The sequence below is a fragment of the Crocodylus siamensis genome, chromosome 3 (assembly GCF_052110815.1).
Source record: "Crocodylus siamensis isolate JL-2025a chromosome 3, ASM5211081v1, whole genome shotgun sequence".
Lineage (NCBI taxonomy): Eukaryota > Metazoa > Chordata > Crocodylia > Crocodylidae > Crocodylus > Crocodylus siamensis.
The window spans coordinates 253,293,851-253,309,050 of record NC_143397.1 but is presented as its reverse complement, the minus strand read 5'-3'; the positions used below and the strand labels follow the sequence as shown (position 1 = coordinate 253,309,050).

At 43.0% G+C, this 15,200-nt stretch overlaps 1 protein-coding gene across 5 annotated transcripts in view; it reads left to right on the top strand.

The window, feature by feature from the left end:
- TRAPPC9 (trafficking protein particle complex subunit 9) overlaps window positions 1-15,200 on the top strand; it is an 826,451-nt gene that overhangs the window by 23,877 nt on the left and 787,374 nt on the right. For 3 of the 5 annotated variants that reach the window (XM_090040706.1, XM_090040705.1, XM_090040708.1), the window contains one exon: window positions 3,961-3,987. The exons of the other annotated variants lie outside the window; for them this stretch is intronic. In XM_090040706.1, coding sequence (XP_089896832.1) covers window positions 3,961-3,987 — 27 coding nt within the window. The remainder of the gene's footprint in view (window positions 1-3,960; window positions 3,988-15,200) is intronic. 5 annotated transcript variants of the gene reach the window in all.

Below are 15,200 nucleotides of genomic sequence, written 5' to 3'. Positions count from 1 at the left end.
TGTTGAGATGAGTTTTACTCAGTTGGTCAATATGGTGTAATCTCATTTACCATAATTGTATTAATGAGTGTTTCTCTAGATCTCAGCAAGGACTTAATAATAGATACTGCAGCTAAGTTTATTATTTTTGCCAAAGAAAATTGTCAGAAGCAACCTCTAGCTGTCAAGATGGACTGCAAAATGTTTTCAGTTACCATTACTGCCTTTTTGTATGTTGTTCTAACTTAGCATTCTTCCACACGTTGGTACAAAATTGCAAGTCTGTCCATTTTTAAAAAAGAACAATTTTAATTCCTTGAAAAAAGTTTTTGAATAAGCCCTCTTCTGCTACGTGAGTGAAACATTGCGTATAGTAGTAAGCAGAACTTCAATTCAGTTATGGTTGATTGAATTACTCTATCATTCTGTCCCTCTCAGGTACCTGTGCCTTAATTTAGAAGAGTCACTTTATAGCCTACAAGATACTAGCTGAAGTTGTTATTGCTAGCATTTTGGGGTCCCAGTTACTGGATTCCAGTCTTAATTGAACAGCTTCTTACTAAAAACTTTCCCTCTTTCTCCAAGGTAAATCAAAACCAAAACCAAAACCTTTGCCTACTTCAGCTTTTTTTGTCCAGTAAGGTGTCTTCTCATTGTTCCCTCTTCAGTGCATCCTATACTCCTTTATACCCAAATTACTTTTTAGTTGCAGCTCTATTTATTGCTTTTCGGAAGATTATTAGCAAGCTAGCCTTAGATGATCAGATATCGAAAATAAATTCCAAGCTTCTAAGGAACACATTAATTAAAAAAAAAAAAAAAAGGGATTTTTAAGTGCTGTTTAACCCGGGGGGGGGTGGGTCCTAAATTTCATGGATACTTTCTGACTTCAAAGTTTGAGGCACCCAGAATTGTGCCTGTGCACATGTCTGAAACATCTCAATTCTGGACAGGGCTGAGTAGTGTGTCTAGTTGAAAGGGAAACTAGGTCTTCCTCTTATTAAGTCCCCTGAAAGGCCAGTTGTGGTAGTTTTTTTTAAGAGCAATGTGCATAAAGAATTGAGCTCCTTATATAATGCAGATATGGCTGTTTGTTTCTTCTAAAAATGTTCATGGAGGAAGATGTGGTGCTAGCTACTAGGACTGTGTAAAATTCTTCTGGCTGTTTCGATTCAACACTTCTGACTCATTTTGAGCTTGAAACAGTGAAATCGAATCGATTTGAAGGGCTTCGAAACAGCCTTGAAGCAAAATGAGGCTAGCTGAAACATTTCGAAACGTTCTCTGGCTACAGAGCTTAGCCAGAAAGTTGGAGGCCTTGGTTTAATGCTCTCCTCTGAGGGGATGCAAGCCCATCTCCCCCCTTCCTAGAAAAGGTTACGTTTACCAGACTAAGGTTGTTTTAGATGGGGACACTTTGCCCCTCCTGTTGAAGCTGTGTGCTATTATGTCTTGGGAGAGGTGAGGTTTAGCGCCTTCCCTTTCCCAGTTGAATGTGTTAACCCAGGGCTGTCCAACCGGAAACCTGCAGGCTGCGTGCAGCCGGTGAGGGTTTAAGTTGTCTCCCAGGTTCCTGCCTGGATGCTTCTGCATCACTTCGGCTGCAACAGTAGCTGGAGTCTCCAGGCTCCTCCTCTTCCTACCTCCTTGACTTTTGTTGCCTGTCTGTGTCCCACAGTGTAGGGCAATGCAGTGCAGCACAGCATAGCACAGCACAGGGAGCTGAGGATGAGCCTGGGGCTGTGTGCCCATGTGGCACCAAAGCTGGGGGTGTGCGTGCAGGCATATGGTGTAGTAGTGAAGGGGAGGGCCTGCAAGTGGTAAAGTGGTGGTGGTTGTGAAGGCCACTGCTCAGCCACAGGGTGACAGGGTGTTTGGCCCCCTGTTACTTGAGTTAGATAGCCCAGCATGATAGAATCATAGGGAAGTAGGGCTGGAAGGGGCCTCCAGAGGTCATCCAGTCCATCCCCTTGTTTGTGGCAGGATCATCTGTATCCAAGCTACCCCATACAAATCCATAATTTAATCACTGTGTAAAACTACTGTCAACCCTGACACGACACAAGATGGACCACCCCAGCCTGCCACAGGTAACTCGTAGGAAGCCCAATGTCCTGCTTCTATAAAAGGTTGTTAACATCCGCTCAGGAGGTCCCAGGTAGCAGGCCGCATCCTGCACTACAGAGGAAGGCAGAAACCCCCCCAGTACATTCCAGTTTGGCCACGGGGCAAACTTCCTTCCTGATGCCAAATATGGTGATTGGTCTGACCCTGAGAGGAAGGCTAAGACCCTCTAGCCAGGAACCTCTGGCTTTAATTGTCAGCAGGTACATGGGCACACCCTAATCAAAATCCCCAGCCTTAGCTGCAGCTGACACCCAGGGCCTCTGAGGAAGGCTTAAAAACATCCAGACATGGATCAGAAAGGATGTGGGGAGGGGGCAAGCACCAAAGCCCAGAAGCATTGGAAATACTCATAGCAGACCATAGGCATAGCTATGCCTATATCTTCTGCAACCAGTGGCTGTCCAGTCTCTTCTTGAACACCTCCAGTGACAGAGTCCACAACTTCCCCAGGCAGTCCATTCCACTGCCTTACTGTTCAAAGAATGAAGACGTTTTTGTGGATATCTGATCTAAACCTACTTTGCTGTGACTTCAAATCGCTGGTTCTCACCCTACTTTAATTGTACATTAATCTATATACAACAATCATGCAGTCTCTTTGCCCAATGAAATGTGCATTCTTTTCTTTGTAGTGACACAGCTTCAGCCAGAGGGATTGGAGAGTGGCTCCTATATGCTGCTCAGTATATTGGTTCTTTTGGCTCCCATCCTGGAGTGCCTTATTTTTCTCTGTGCAATATAATTATTTTTCTCTGTACCGGGAGCTCAGACACGGTATTCAGGATCCTGGATTCCATTTCTGGTGGCCAGGGCACCTGAAACTTGAGCATTGCAGCACTTGATACTTAGGAATTGAAGTTCTTTTTCAGAGTAGGCTCTAAATCTCTAGATTTTATTAGTTTGGTCTGGAGGCTGAGAAAATCAGTTTAAGAAAGAACAAGATGTCTGGTAAAGGACAAAAATGCTAGGCTGTTGAGCTCTTACTCTTCATAACTTGATTACCTTGTCCAAACTTTAGAAAAACAACATACTGTCAACTTGAGATGCACAGCCTTCCTTTTTGCAAAATCATTCTCCCTTTGTCGGCTATTTGGGAAAACCTTGCATCACAGGTTGTGTATGGTAAGCCTCACAAAGGGTCTCTATCCTGGAAGTAGAAAGCTTTGTCTTTATTAAGTCTACCACCAGGGCATTCCTGCAGCTCCTGAAGAGGCATGCTTTGCAATGGTAGAGTCATTAACAAAAAGCTAAAAAATGGAATGAGCCTTCAAGGGGAAATTGCAAGATATGGAACAAAGTTTAAAGCTCCTCTTGGTGGCAGTTATATGGCAAATACCTTTTTATAGTTCATTAAAAATGTATTTTTAGAGTACCTATACGTAAAACTAATAGCTCAGTAAGGAAGACTTAGTTTGGCAGAGTAGGAGTTGATTATTTACATTCAAACACTGGTAACTGGACCGTGTTGTGGGAATTTTAACTTAAAAAGAAGAAAAGCAAAGTAAGAATGGGAGAAATAAAAATTAAGACTTTCCAGGCTTATACTTTAGAATATAACATGAAAATCCAGCACAATCATTTTAGCTGTAGTCTTGGAACTAAAGTTTTAACTTTTAAAATGTAATTTTCTGTTAACTCTATAGTAATAGGGTAAAGGCTGTTTTTAATCAGTTGGCCATAGGTATGGTGTAACAACATCAAACTTTATATGAACAATCATTTTGAACAGCAGTGTCAATTCTGGATTTTAATTTTCCTGTAGTTCTTGTCATGGTGATACCTATAAATATATTACAATAGCTTTCTTTGTTGGCTGTGCTGAAGGTTGAAAATCATTTTTGTTCCTCCTTTTAGGGGCACAAGAAGTTCTCATTGATCCAGGTACATTATCTTTGTGCATGTTTCCTGACTAAGTTTTTTTTTTTTTTTTTCCTGTTCACTGTTTTGCATTTGTGTAGTTATTTTGATAACTTAGAAGTAAGTTGGATCTGATTTATTAGATGTCTCCGTTTTGGTCATTGGTCTGAACCATAGATTCCCTGCCCCCTCCCCTCCCCCTCCACCAAAGGAAAAAAAAGAAAACAAAAAGTCCTGAGTACAGATCCAATTTATTTCCTTTAGATTTCTGGGGGCTTAGAGTTTCTGAAAATCAGCGTTAAGCCACCTGAAACAAATTGGGTATCTGAAAATCAGTAGGCTATTTTAATAAAAGTAGACCCGTAATTAGGTCACGTTGATTTTGGAACACCCTCCCTAAAAAAAAAGAGAAATTAAACTAAGTAACCTGATTTAATTTGATTTCCAATATGAATTAACCTTATTTAATCATTTTTGCAAGGATGATAGACTTTAAAAGTAAATGTTAATGCTGTGAGGCAGTTGTCAATTCTGCCTTTTTATATGGCAGTAAATTTACCTTTTTGGTTTCCTAATAATTATTGCCCAGGATTCCTGGCTTATGGGCAGATAAATTATGCAGAGGTAGAGGAGGAATAAATTACTGTGCATCAGTCAATCTGTGTTAACTACTTTGTGTGTCCACTTCAGTCTCGGAAAATCAGGGCATTTTATCCTCAAATGAAGAGGTGCTGTGGTTTAGTGTCCACTTGCTGTGGGATAGAATTGGATACACAAGACAGTTACCATAGAGCAGCTGTTGCTCACTAAGTCCCTTTCCTTTAATTCAGTATTTCTTTCTCTCCATACTTTTTGTCTGTCTTGTGTATCCTGATAATGATTATGCTTAAGCTCTTAAGTAGCCTTCAATTTATGATCAGTGGTGGCAAAGGGGAAAAATAGATCAACTGTTTCTTGTGGTTTTTTTTTTCCTTTCTTTTTTTGGGGAAGAAAATATGACTTGGCATTCACTCACTTAATATACATACAGGGTTCTTGGAAGGCATCTTATAGCTGCATGCATATTTTTAAATAAACAGACTCAAATACAGCACTTGAGTAGATTATGTGAAAGTATCTGTCGTGGTGACAAACCAATAGCCACCCAACTCACTTCAGAGGGATCCACTCACATTTAGTAGTAGGAAAGGTACCGTAACACTGTTTAAAAAAAAAATCAAACAAAGGAACCCTCCTCCTCCCAATATAGCAGCAATGGTTCAAAATAGACCTGCTGGAAGCAAATGAGACTTGCAGCATGTCCTAAAGGTAGCCTGTCTCTTAACTGTTAATAAAAATACACTTTGCTTTGTGTCAGGAGTGGCTGAGCTATATGTAATGAAATTGTGTTTTAACAGTAGTTTAAGAATGAGTTCATAACTTTACCTGCTCCGGGTTCATGTAATAAGAAACACATTGTGAATGTATCGCAGTTTTTCCATATGAAAATAAGCTTCCATGTGAATGGATGCAATTGTTTTTAATAAAAATCCAACATAAATTAGAAAGGCCAATTTACATAGCTTTTCAGTAAAATATTCCTTTATTTAAAAAATGCTGTACTTCAAGACATTTTGCTAGTTTTTGTTTTTAAATTATACGTGATGCAGTAAAACTGTTAGATGGATGATCTTTATACTGAAGTCACCACTTAAACACTTCTGTTTTAGTTTTAATTGAAAGTCATACTCCATGAGAGGTGTTCATAGCCCATTTGCTCAGAATTAAATGTTAAATTAAAATTATAGTGAAATTATAAATAAAAATTGAGCATTCAGCTTTTTATAATGAATATAATTGTTGTCTGTTGGCACTACTGTGTAGGTGTGTTTCAACACACAGAGTTTAGCTGGGGCTCTTCAGACACTTCTATCCCTTGAATAAATTCTAATACAAAAACAACAGATGAAACCAATTCCAGACTTTATATCTTCCACTTGCTCACATGAAGTGTCTTCTTTCCCAGATCTGAAGGGCACTTTGTACTCACAAGCTTATCGAACACCTCTCCCAACTTACCCCTCAAACTAGTTTGCAGTAGCTTATTCTGTAGAGCTGCTCATGGGGCTTCCTTCATGTGTGTTGCTCCTTCCAATATCTTGTGTTCTGAAGAAGTGCGATGAGAGAGTATCTGAGATTGCACTATCATTTGAGCCAGATGAACACAGGTAGAAATCTGTCTTATCTACTGTATTTACCAGACTTCAAGATGGCTTCAAATTTAAGACAGCCTCCAAATAATTGGATTCTATATGTGGAAACATTATAATATGTTATAATTTTCCCTGTATAGAATCTCATTATTGGGCACGTCGTCTTAAATTCATTCTCCCGTTTCTGTGGCCAGGAAAGGAGTGAGGGGCCAGACCCCTGCCCCTGTGCCGCCTCCTTTTTGTCTGCCCTCTGCCCCTTCCATCCGTTTGTGTTCTCCACCCTGGCTCAGCCTCAGCCCAGCAAGACTAGGGAGAAGCTGTGGCAGCTTCTGGCTGGACTGGGCCAGGGCTGCTGGGGAGCAGAAAGTAAGGAGAAAGGGTAGCTAGGGGGGCAGGCTGTGTGGTTTCCCCCACACTCTTCCTCCCCCACCCCCCCAAAGCCAAACATGCAGAGTCCCCTGCCCCCCATCCTGAAATCTCCCCTACGCTTGCTGAGCTATGAACCCTGTCAAATGAGTGATACTGGACAGTGGGTATATAGTAACGTAAGGCTGGAAAAGCCTGCTTGAGCCATTACTAGTGTAGGCAAACTATTTTGCATGATACTTTTTCATAAATTGAGGGCCTGCTATGTTACATATATTATGCACTTAACTGTGCAGTAAATTTAGCCTGGCCACATGTGCAGAGTAATTATCATGCCATGAAAACATCTATTCAGCTATAAAAAGAGCCAACCAGCTACAATTTTAATGCTTGAAAATGTGTAACAACTCTATAGCTGGTTTCTATCTAGCTTTAATTTGAATGTGTGATGGGGTCCTGATTGATCTATATTAAGTCATTTTTGTTTCTATTATCCCTTCTAATTTCTAGGGTACACTTATTTGTGAATAGTTGTTACTAATGGTAGCACTAGAACCGATGGACATGTAGCTCAAACAGTTTTCTTTTCCCTGATGTATTTATAGAGAGCACAATCGTATTACCTTGCGAGCTTCTCTGTCTTGGAAACACCTCACTTCATACATCCCAAGACTGCATTTGCCTTCATTTTAGCATTCAACCGGTAACTCGTAGTCATTCTGCGATCAAATAAAGCCAAGTCTATTTTCTCTGTTTCCCAGTAATAAGCTCCCAGAACTTATAGAAGAAATTCATAGTTAATCCTGAGGTGCATGGCCTTGACCGTGGTCCTACTGAATTTCATCCCATTTTTTATTAATCCAGTCCACAGTGTCATCCAGTTCTTACTGTATGATATCCCAATACTCATCAAAATTGACAGTGCCTCCTAAGTTTGTATTCTCAGTAAATCATTAAAGGTTGGTTCCAAGACTAATCCTTGAGGGACTCCTGTCAGGTAACTCTCTAGGACATTAGTTTCTCTTTTAGCACAGTCTGTTATCTCACTTTAAGCTAGCCCCTACCCAATTCCGGTTCTTGGATTAATGCTACCACATGGGGAAATTACTAGTTATGCCCCCATGTGGTACCATAGCATACATTTTAGTGATGTCCACATAGGGAAGACTTTCTGCTTTCCCCTTGTCTAGAAAATCAGTTATCTGGTCAGAGAAAAATATTAGGTTAATCTGGCATGACCTACCTTTGGTAAACCCAGGTTGCATTTTTGTCCCATTTTGTGTCTATGTTCCTGTCTTTGATTATGCTTTCCTTCAAAATGATCTTTAAATTCTTGCATGCTATTAAAGTAAACTTTTTATGAAGTGGCATTCCAGTTGCTCAGATCACTTTTTCCTTAAATACAAACACTGCATTTTGCTGTTGTCCATGTCTAACTTGATTGAGGCGTTAAATCTTTTTGGTAAGACTGGCAATGCCATGTACTAGTTCTTTCAGAACTCTGGGATGAATAGTAACACTCTTTCTGATTTTGAGAGCACCAGACTTCTTGAATTTTGCTTGTGATGGCTGCTATTTCCATACCCTCATTTATTTTAGCCAGTTTGCTTTTGCTCTTTTAGTCTGTCTTTGTCTTTACTGAAAACTGAGGCAAAGTATTTAGTTTTGGGGTCATAACTTGAAGATGTTTAATCTCTATTCTTGCTTCTCTAACAACCCCACTTTTTTCGTTTCATTATTTTTATGTGGCTGAATTTTTTTCCCCCTTATTTTTGTTTTAATATCCTTTGCATAGTCTCATATGGCTCGTCTTTTGTCACTTGTCCCTTTTTCCCTACAGTTTCTGATCAGATGTGTGGCTTTCTATTCTGTTTTTTGTTTTAAGAGTCTAGTTGATTTTACTGACTAGTTCTGCTAACTTTCTCTGCCATTTTGAAATTGAGAACCTTAGGTACAGATCAGTGCTTTTATGTTTCCATGTAATTTGAACTGAGTCAATTTATTGATCGCTGATATAGATAATCTGATGATTGAAAATAAAATTGTGAAGACATCCTGTTAAAAAAGACATTACAAAAATAATTGTTTCAGCTTTGTTAAACTTCTGAAAGAGTTAATCTGTATCATCTGGTCACTAACTTCATTATAGGAGAACATTTTGAATAAATGCACTTTAGCTGTAAAATGATTTTACAACTTTCCGAAGTTTTTATTACTATCTAGTTCATATAAATACTGTCTAACTGCTTTAATACAGCATTAAAAATTAAAACGTTTTAACATGTACTAAATGTGCTTTGTACAGTGAAGTTCTATTGCACTTAGGGATATAACTTCAGAAATGCAAATTTATGAAAATTGCTCAATATTCTAGTTGTGAGTTTTTAAAGCTTTATTACTAAGGCTTTTATCTTAAAAAAAAAAAAAACCCAAAAAGTTCTTCTGAGGTTTTTAAGTAAGCATGATGGTGATTTATTAGTATAGCATCCAAAGGACTCCACTGAGCTAGTCTGTATATGGGGAGTGGCCAAACTTTTTAAACCTTTTGCCTACAAACCAAAATCCTGACACGGCTGATGTAGTCCCTACATGGCTTTTGAGATTTACTGCCTCAGAATAACAATGTGCTCGCAGCACCTCAGCTCAAATAATGTCATTAAGTGACTTTTTGCAACAAACAGTAAGGAAGAACTGAAGAGAATCACAACTAGAAAATAATTAATGAGCAGATAATTACATTTTTTGACTCTAACTACTACTTAACTTGGGACCCACATTTTAAAGTCTTAGAGGACCATGTGCAGTTTATGAGCTATATAGTTTGCCTATCTTTGCAAACATCAGTATCATTACTGAGAGGGACAACCAGGGCAGAGTTCCACATTTTGAGAGGAGGTCCAGCTAGAATAATAGCCACTGTTACTGCCAGCACAGCAGCTTGTGTTGTCCCTGTGCCAAAGCTGCCCAAGGCATGGAGATGCATCATAGGGGATGTGCGTGTTCCCTGCCCTTGAACTTCTTTTGTCTCTAAACAGTCGAAAGGAATGTGAAAGAAACATGTACGAAAGGAGCAGAGTGGTGAGGATTAATATGGATTTAATAAAAGGAAATACTTTTTTATTTGAACTTTTTTGGGGGAAGGAATGAAGCTTGGGGGATGAATAAATAGGGAGAAAAGGAAGGAGAATGGAGGAAGGACACTTCAGGTGCCTGTAGATGTGCAGGGAGGCTGCTCTGATGCTCTATAATTACAGTGCATTGGAGCGGACTTGACTAATAGAGTCTGCTGGAGTGCGCTAATTAGCTCCACCGGCTTCCATGTCTTGTGTATCGGCATCTCCACGCTTCAGAATGGCGGCAGGGGTGCTTTAACCAAAGCTCGTCAAATGAGTAACCTCCTTCCTACTCCCAGAGCATGTGTAAAAAAGGTCCTAAGGCATAGGGAGAGCAAATTGCATTGTGGGATTTCATGGCTGTCCTAATGAATCCTTATCAGATTTGCTTAGTCCTATGGATTGCACAGCCACCAGTGAGAGGAATTCTGCAATTATAACATGTTTACCGGTCCTGATACACTGAACCAAAAGAGCCCAGTTTGCACTTTTTATTTTTAGTTTAATTGGTTCTTCTATTTTAAATGGAATAAGAAGAAGTACCATATGTACTTGAACAGAAGACCACCTAAATATAAGATGACCCCCCAATAATTAGATTCTATATATGGAAGTTATTATGGAAGTTATAAATTTGTTTATAATTTTCCAGGTATAGAGCTTAATCTTGGAGGCTTGCCTTGAATTTGTTCCCTTTCCATTGCTACTGCATGGAAAATTTAAATCTGGGGAGGTCACGTGGCCCTATTACCCTCTGCTCTGCCCCAGCTTTTCCCCTGCAGCCTCTTTTCCCCCCACCTTACTCCCCACCCTTGCTGTCAGATAGGGCTAAGCAAAGCTTCAGTAGGTGATTTGATTTGGAGGAGATTCAGCTTGATTTGGGGACCAAACCTCTGAATCCAAATCAAATTGAGAGACCAGTTAAAAGCTTTGAATCGATTTGAAACATCCAAATTGATTTGGAAAAGCTTCAGAAAAGATTTGGCCACTTTGGAGATTCAGCTATAGACTAAGCAGGCAGCTGACACGGCTGCCTCCTGCTGGTAAATCTGGGGGAGGGGAGGATTGTGGCTGAGACAAGCTGTCCAGCCAGGGCAGGAGAGCGTGCATTACTCAGGGTGAGGGTTGGGGGTTTATGGGATGCAGGCATGGCAGTGCTGAGAGCAGGGACTCTGCCCTGCTGCTGCTTTCCCAGCCAGGGAAGGGGTGGCACGGCTCTCTCCAGGCAGAAGGGGACAAGCGGTAGCAGGTCATAGCCCCCGCTCCTAGTGCTGCTGTGCCTTCATCCCACGCCCCCCGCCCCCATGCCAGCTGGCAAGTGGCAGCAGAGCAGAGCCCCTGCTACCAACGCTGCTGCGGGCGCTGCAGTGTTGGGAGTGGGGGCTATGTCCTGCTGTTGCCTGGAGTGAGCCGTGGCTGTATTGCACACCTCTCCCCACACCAGCTGGGCAAGTAGCAGCAGGGCAAGGCTCCCCTTGCCAGGGCATAGTCATACACAGCTGGAGGAGTTGTGTGAATAGCCCCCATGGCTGCTCTGACTGGCCCCATCCCCTGCTCAGCCCCAGCCTCCTGGCACTTAAAAAGAAAAAAAAAAAAAAGCCCTGCACTCGCTGGCTGCAGCACTGATGATCAGGGCCTCTGAGGGCTTGTGGCAGAGCTCCCCTGTGCAGCACAGGACAGTGAGATTGCTAAGCTTGACACTTGTGCAGCAGCTGCCCTATGGAGCGGGTGCAGCATGGCTCTGCAAGGCGCTGCATGCTGTCTAGGAGCTGGGGCCTGGCAGCACTCAGTCCCACTGGCCCCAGCTCCCAGGCAGCGCGCAGTATTCTGCCAAGCCATGCTGCACCTACACCATGGGGCAGCTGTCGCGTGGGTGGCAGGTGGGGGGAGGCAGGTGATCCCTGTTGTCCCCCACTGCACTGCATTGTGCAAGGTGGCTCTGCCATGACCCCTCAGAGGTCCCAGTTGCTGCTGCTGCAGCTGGGGAGTGTGGGGCTTTTTTAAGTGTTGGGACTAGGCTGGAGCTGGGTGGGGGTGGGGCTGGGCAGGGCAGCCATAGGGGCTTCTCCTGTGTCTCCCCCTGCCTGGGGAGAGGCAGGCACAGCTGAAGGAACCGCGGGAGAACCTGCAACTGCCCAACTGTGCCTGCCTCTCCCCAGCCGACCCGCATCATTGAATCTCTCTGAATCAGCGCCAACTCTTCCAAAGCCAATTCAGCTGAATCAATTTGGGGCAATGATCCGAATCTCTGAATTGAATCGCTGTCCTCTGAATCAGCTGAATCCAAATCGAATACTTCCCTCTTCGCACAGGCCTGCTGTCAGACCATGTTTTCCCTAAGCACACAAAAGTGAGTGGCAAATTTGAAAATGCTTACTTTGAAATGAACATTCCTGTAATCATTTACATACAGTCAAATTACCATGGGTACCCATAGACTTAATTCATCCAGAATTGATGCATTTTATGTTTTTGGAAACTGCTGCAAGTTTTAACACAACCATTCTGTAAACACACTTGAAAGCACTCGTAAACACTTTTATATGTAATATCATGCACAGTTTGTACTAGTCTAAAGCCAAAAGGCTCATGAGTTGCCATATAGCTAATTGGGCTAGGTCCCAGCAGAACCAACAGTATTTCAAGCCAGGGTGGACCCCATAGCTCAGCACTGCTCTGTGTGGGTGTGTACTTCGGATACCCCTAACAAATGATCTGTGTGCTAGTTAGCCCCACACTGCTGACTGGAACTGGGTGTTCTTGTTGCAAGTCCTGATATCCCCAAAAATGTATATGCAGAAGATGTGCAAGGCAGCCTGGTCTGACTCCACCACCTCATGTAACAGACTGAGAGAAGAGGCAGCAGAGGTATTTTGGGTGAAATGTCTGGGGCCCTATTTGATTGCTTTCCAGATAGTTAAGGCTCGTGAAGGATCAGGAATCATTGGAAATGGGAAAGAAAGGCACAGCTCAGCAGTGGAAGTGAAGAGGAAGTAAAAATGTATGTAGTATAATGGCTTATCATTACCATTCAGTGACTTGGGAAAGAGTCGGTGCCGAGGTAGACAAAGCATAATGTCCGTTACCACTTAAGTTGCATTAACCTAGCTTTGTGGTAGGTTGTTACTAGTATTTTGTCCCATATTTTTGATCAAAAGCACCTATCTAGTCCTGGGCAGTCATGAGGACCTGTTGCCTCTGGGGGTCTCCATCCTCCGCAAGGAGGGTAAAGATGCTTGGGGTGGAGTTTGACCCAGAGTTGACAGGACAGACAGCATGTGAAAAGACAGAGGCCAAGGTCAAACAAAGACTGGGGCTATGGCAATTGTGTTGTTTTTCGGGGGGGGGAAGGGGGGCAGGTACGTGGTGCTGATGAAGGTAGTGCCGCTGTCCATGCTTCTATACACCTCCCTAGTCTCTCCTCCTTTAGAGCAAGTCATTCACAGAATCCAAAGAGCCACGTGTGTTTCATTTGGAACTCCACATGGAAGAAAGTGGCGAGGACCAAGCTGCACAAAGTGAAACAGTCCAGAGATGGAAGAATGCCAGGTGTCCTACTCTTCCTCTGGACCAAGTACATAAGCCAGATTTACTAACTGGCAACAGGGGCAGAATCCAAAACAACCCTCTTTGTCAAGTATTTTGCAGGGCACCTGCTGCGACAGTGGCAGGTGTACATGATGACTAGGGACCTATCAAATTCACGGCAGAAATAGAGTGTGTAGTGACTCCATTAATCTTTCATGTTTCCCCCGTGTGCACCTTGCCCCCCTCCCCACCCCCCACTGCTCCCTCCTGATCATCAGGAAACATGGTGCCACATTTGTCTCCCCACCAATCAGCAGCAAACAGCAGGGCTGTCTGGGGCTGGTCAGCCAATCTGTAGCAGGAGGCAAAAAACAGCGCTATATTTAAAACCTCAGTTTTTACTGCCCTGCTGATCAGGAGTGGGTTGCAAGTGGTGTCCCTCCACCAAACAGTGGTAGGGAATGGCGCAGGAGAACCTGCAAGATGAAAGGAGCCACAGTGCACCCCACTTGTCATGAATTTGGTCCCTAATGACCAATGGGAACCTGTGGGCTATGGTATCCCCATGGTTCTATGAGGTTCTAAAATGTTTCTGGGAAAAATACTAGCTGCACGATATGGACCAAGTGATCCTGGTGAGCTGCCACCAATTGAAGGAGATGGTAAAGGCAAGAGACATCATATCACCCATGTACTTACTAACTGGTGACAGCTGCCAGGCTGTGTGGGAGCAAATCTTCCCCAAGGACCTGCAAAAGGAGCACTGAGACTGAATTGGCAGGCAGCCCACTGGGCCCTCTCTGTACAGGCAGAAACAGCGCAAGGCAGAGAAGTCCATCTAACTGCCCAAGCCAGTGGAAGGCAGAAACAACTGACCGCTTCTGGGACTGCCCATATGCCAGTGAGGTATGGAAGAAAATATGTGCACTCCTCCTGGTGGTGCTGGGTTTCAGGGCCTGGACCAGAGAAGCAGTCCTCTATGGGCACTTGACCAAACAGCGAGAGGCCCTGACAGCTCGCTTTGACCAGTTCATCTTCTGCTTCAGGTATGCCCTGTGGAAGGGCAGGAGCCTGCTCACAGACAGGCACTCAGACCCCACAGTTGAGGACTGTATTAAAATGGAGCCAAGTGAAATGGACTGGTACTACAGGAAGATGGAAGAGGATGATGGGAAAGAGATGGTGGGCCTCTTTTGGAAGAGAGGGGACCGATATAGACTCTTCAGAAGCAAGCCCTCCAAAGAGAACAACGAGGAGGACAATGGTGAAGACAGTGACGAAGGCAACTATGACTAATGTGGTGATGATGAGTGAAAACACTGGAATGGTGATGGGTGAGCAGCGCAAATGTTGTAAGAGGCCTAAGATTGGTTAACTGTTAAAGTGTGTTTTTGGTCTGTCAAGTGAACGACAATGGTCACATGACAGACTGTTAGAAGTACAGTTATAGAGATCTCAATCTCGATCCATTGATCAATCAAGATGCAGATTTTTATATACAGTAAAATCCCTTCTATCCAGCACGAGTGGGGAATAGGGAGGGTGCAGGTAATCTAAAAATGCCGGTTACCTGAGGCATGGGGGTTTCCAGCCAGACGCAGAGCAGGGGGGTGGGGGCGGTAGCCTCACGCAGACCAGTGGCAGCGCTGGGTAGTGGGTGGCAGCAGCAGCCGTGGCGTGCAAAGTTCCCCCCTGCCTCCCTTCATCCGGCTGGCCAGAAATTCCAGTTGGTCAAGTGTGCCAGTTAGTAAAATCCTGGATAACAGGGATTTGACTGTATATAGAAATAAATATTTTTGTAAAAAAAAAAAAAAATAATAATAATTTTTTTGTTCCATATGGGCTACGTGTTTTATAGTCATGCTCAGTGTTGGCTTCATTTAATCAACTCTTAGCTGGTTTCCATTACTGAGCACATGTTGCTTTTGGCAGCAGTTTAATGATAGACAGAATATTTAATGAGGTTTCCCTGTATACAAGTATAAGGGAAGGAGCTTTTTCCTCATGCTGTTTGGGGGGAAAAAATCCTCATCTTACT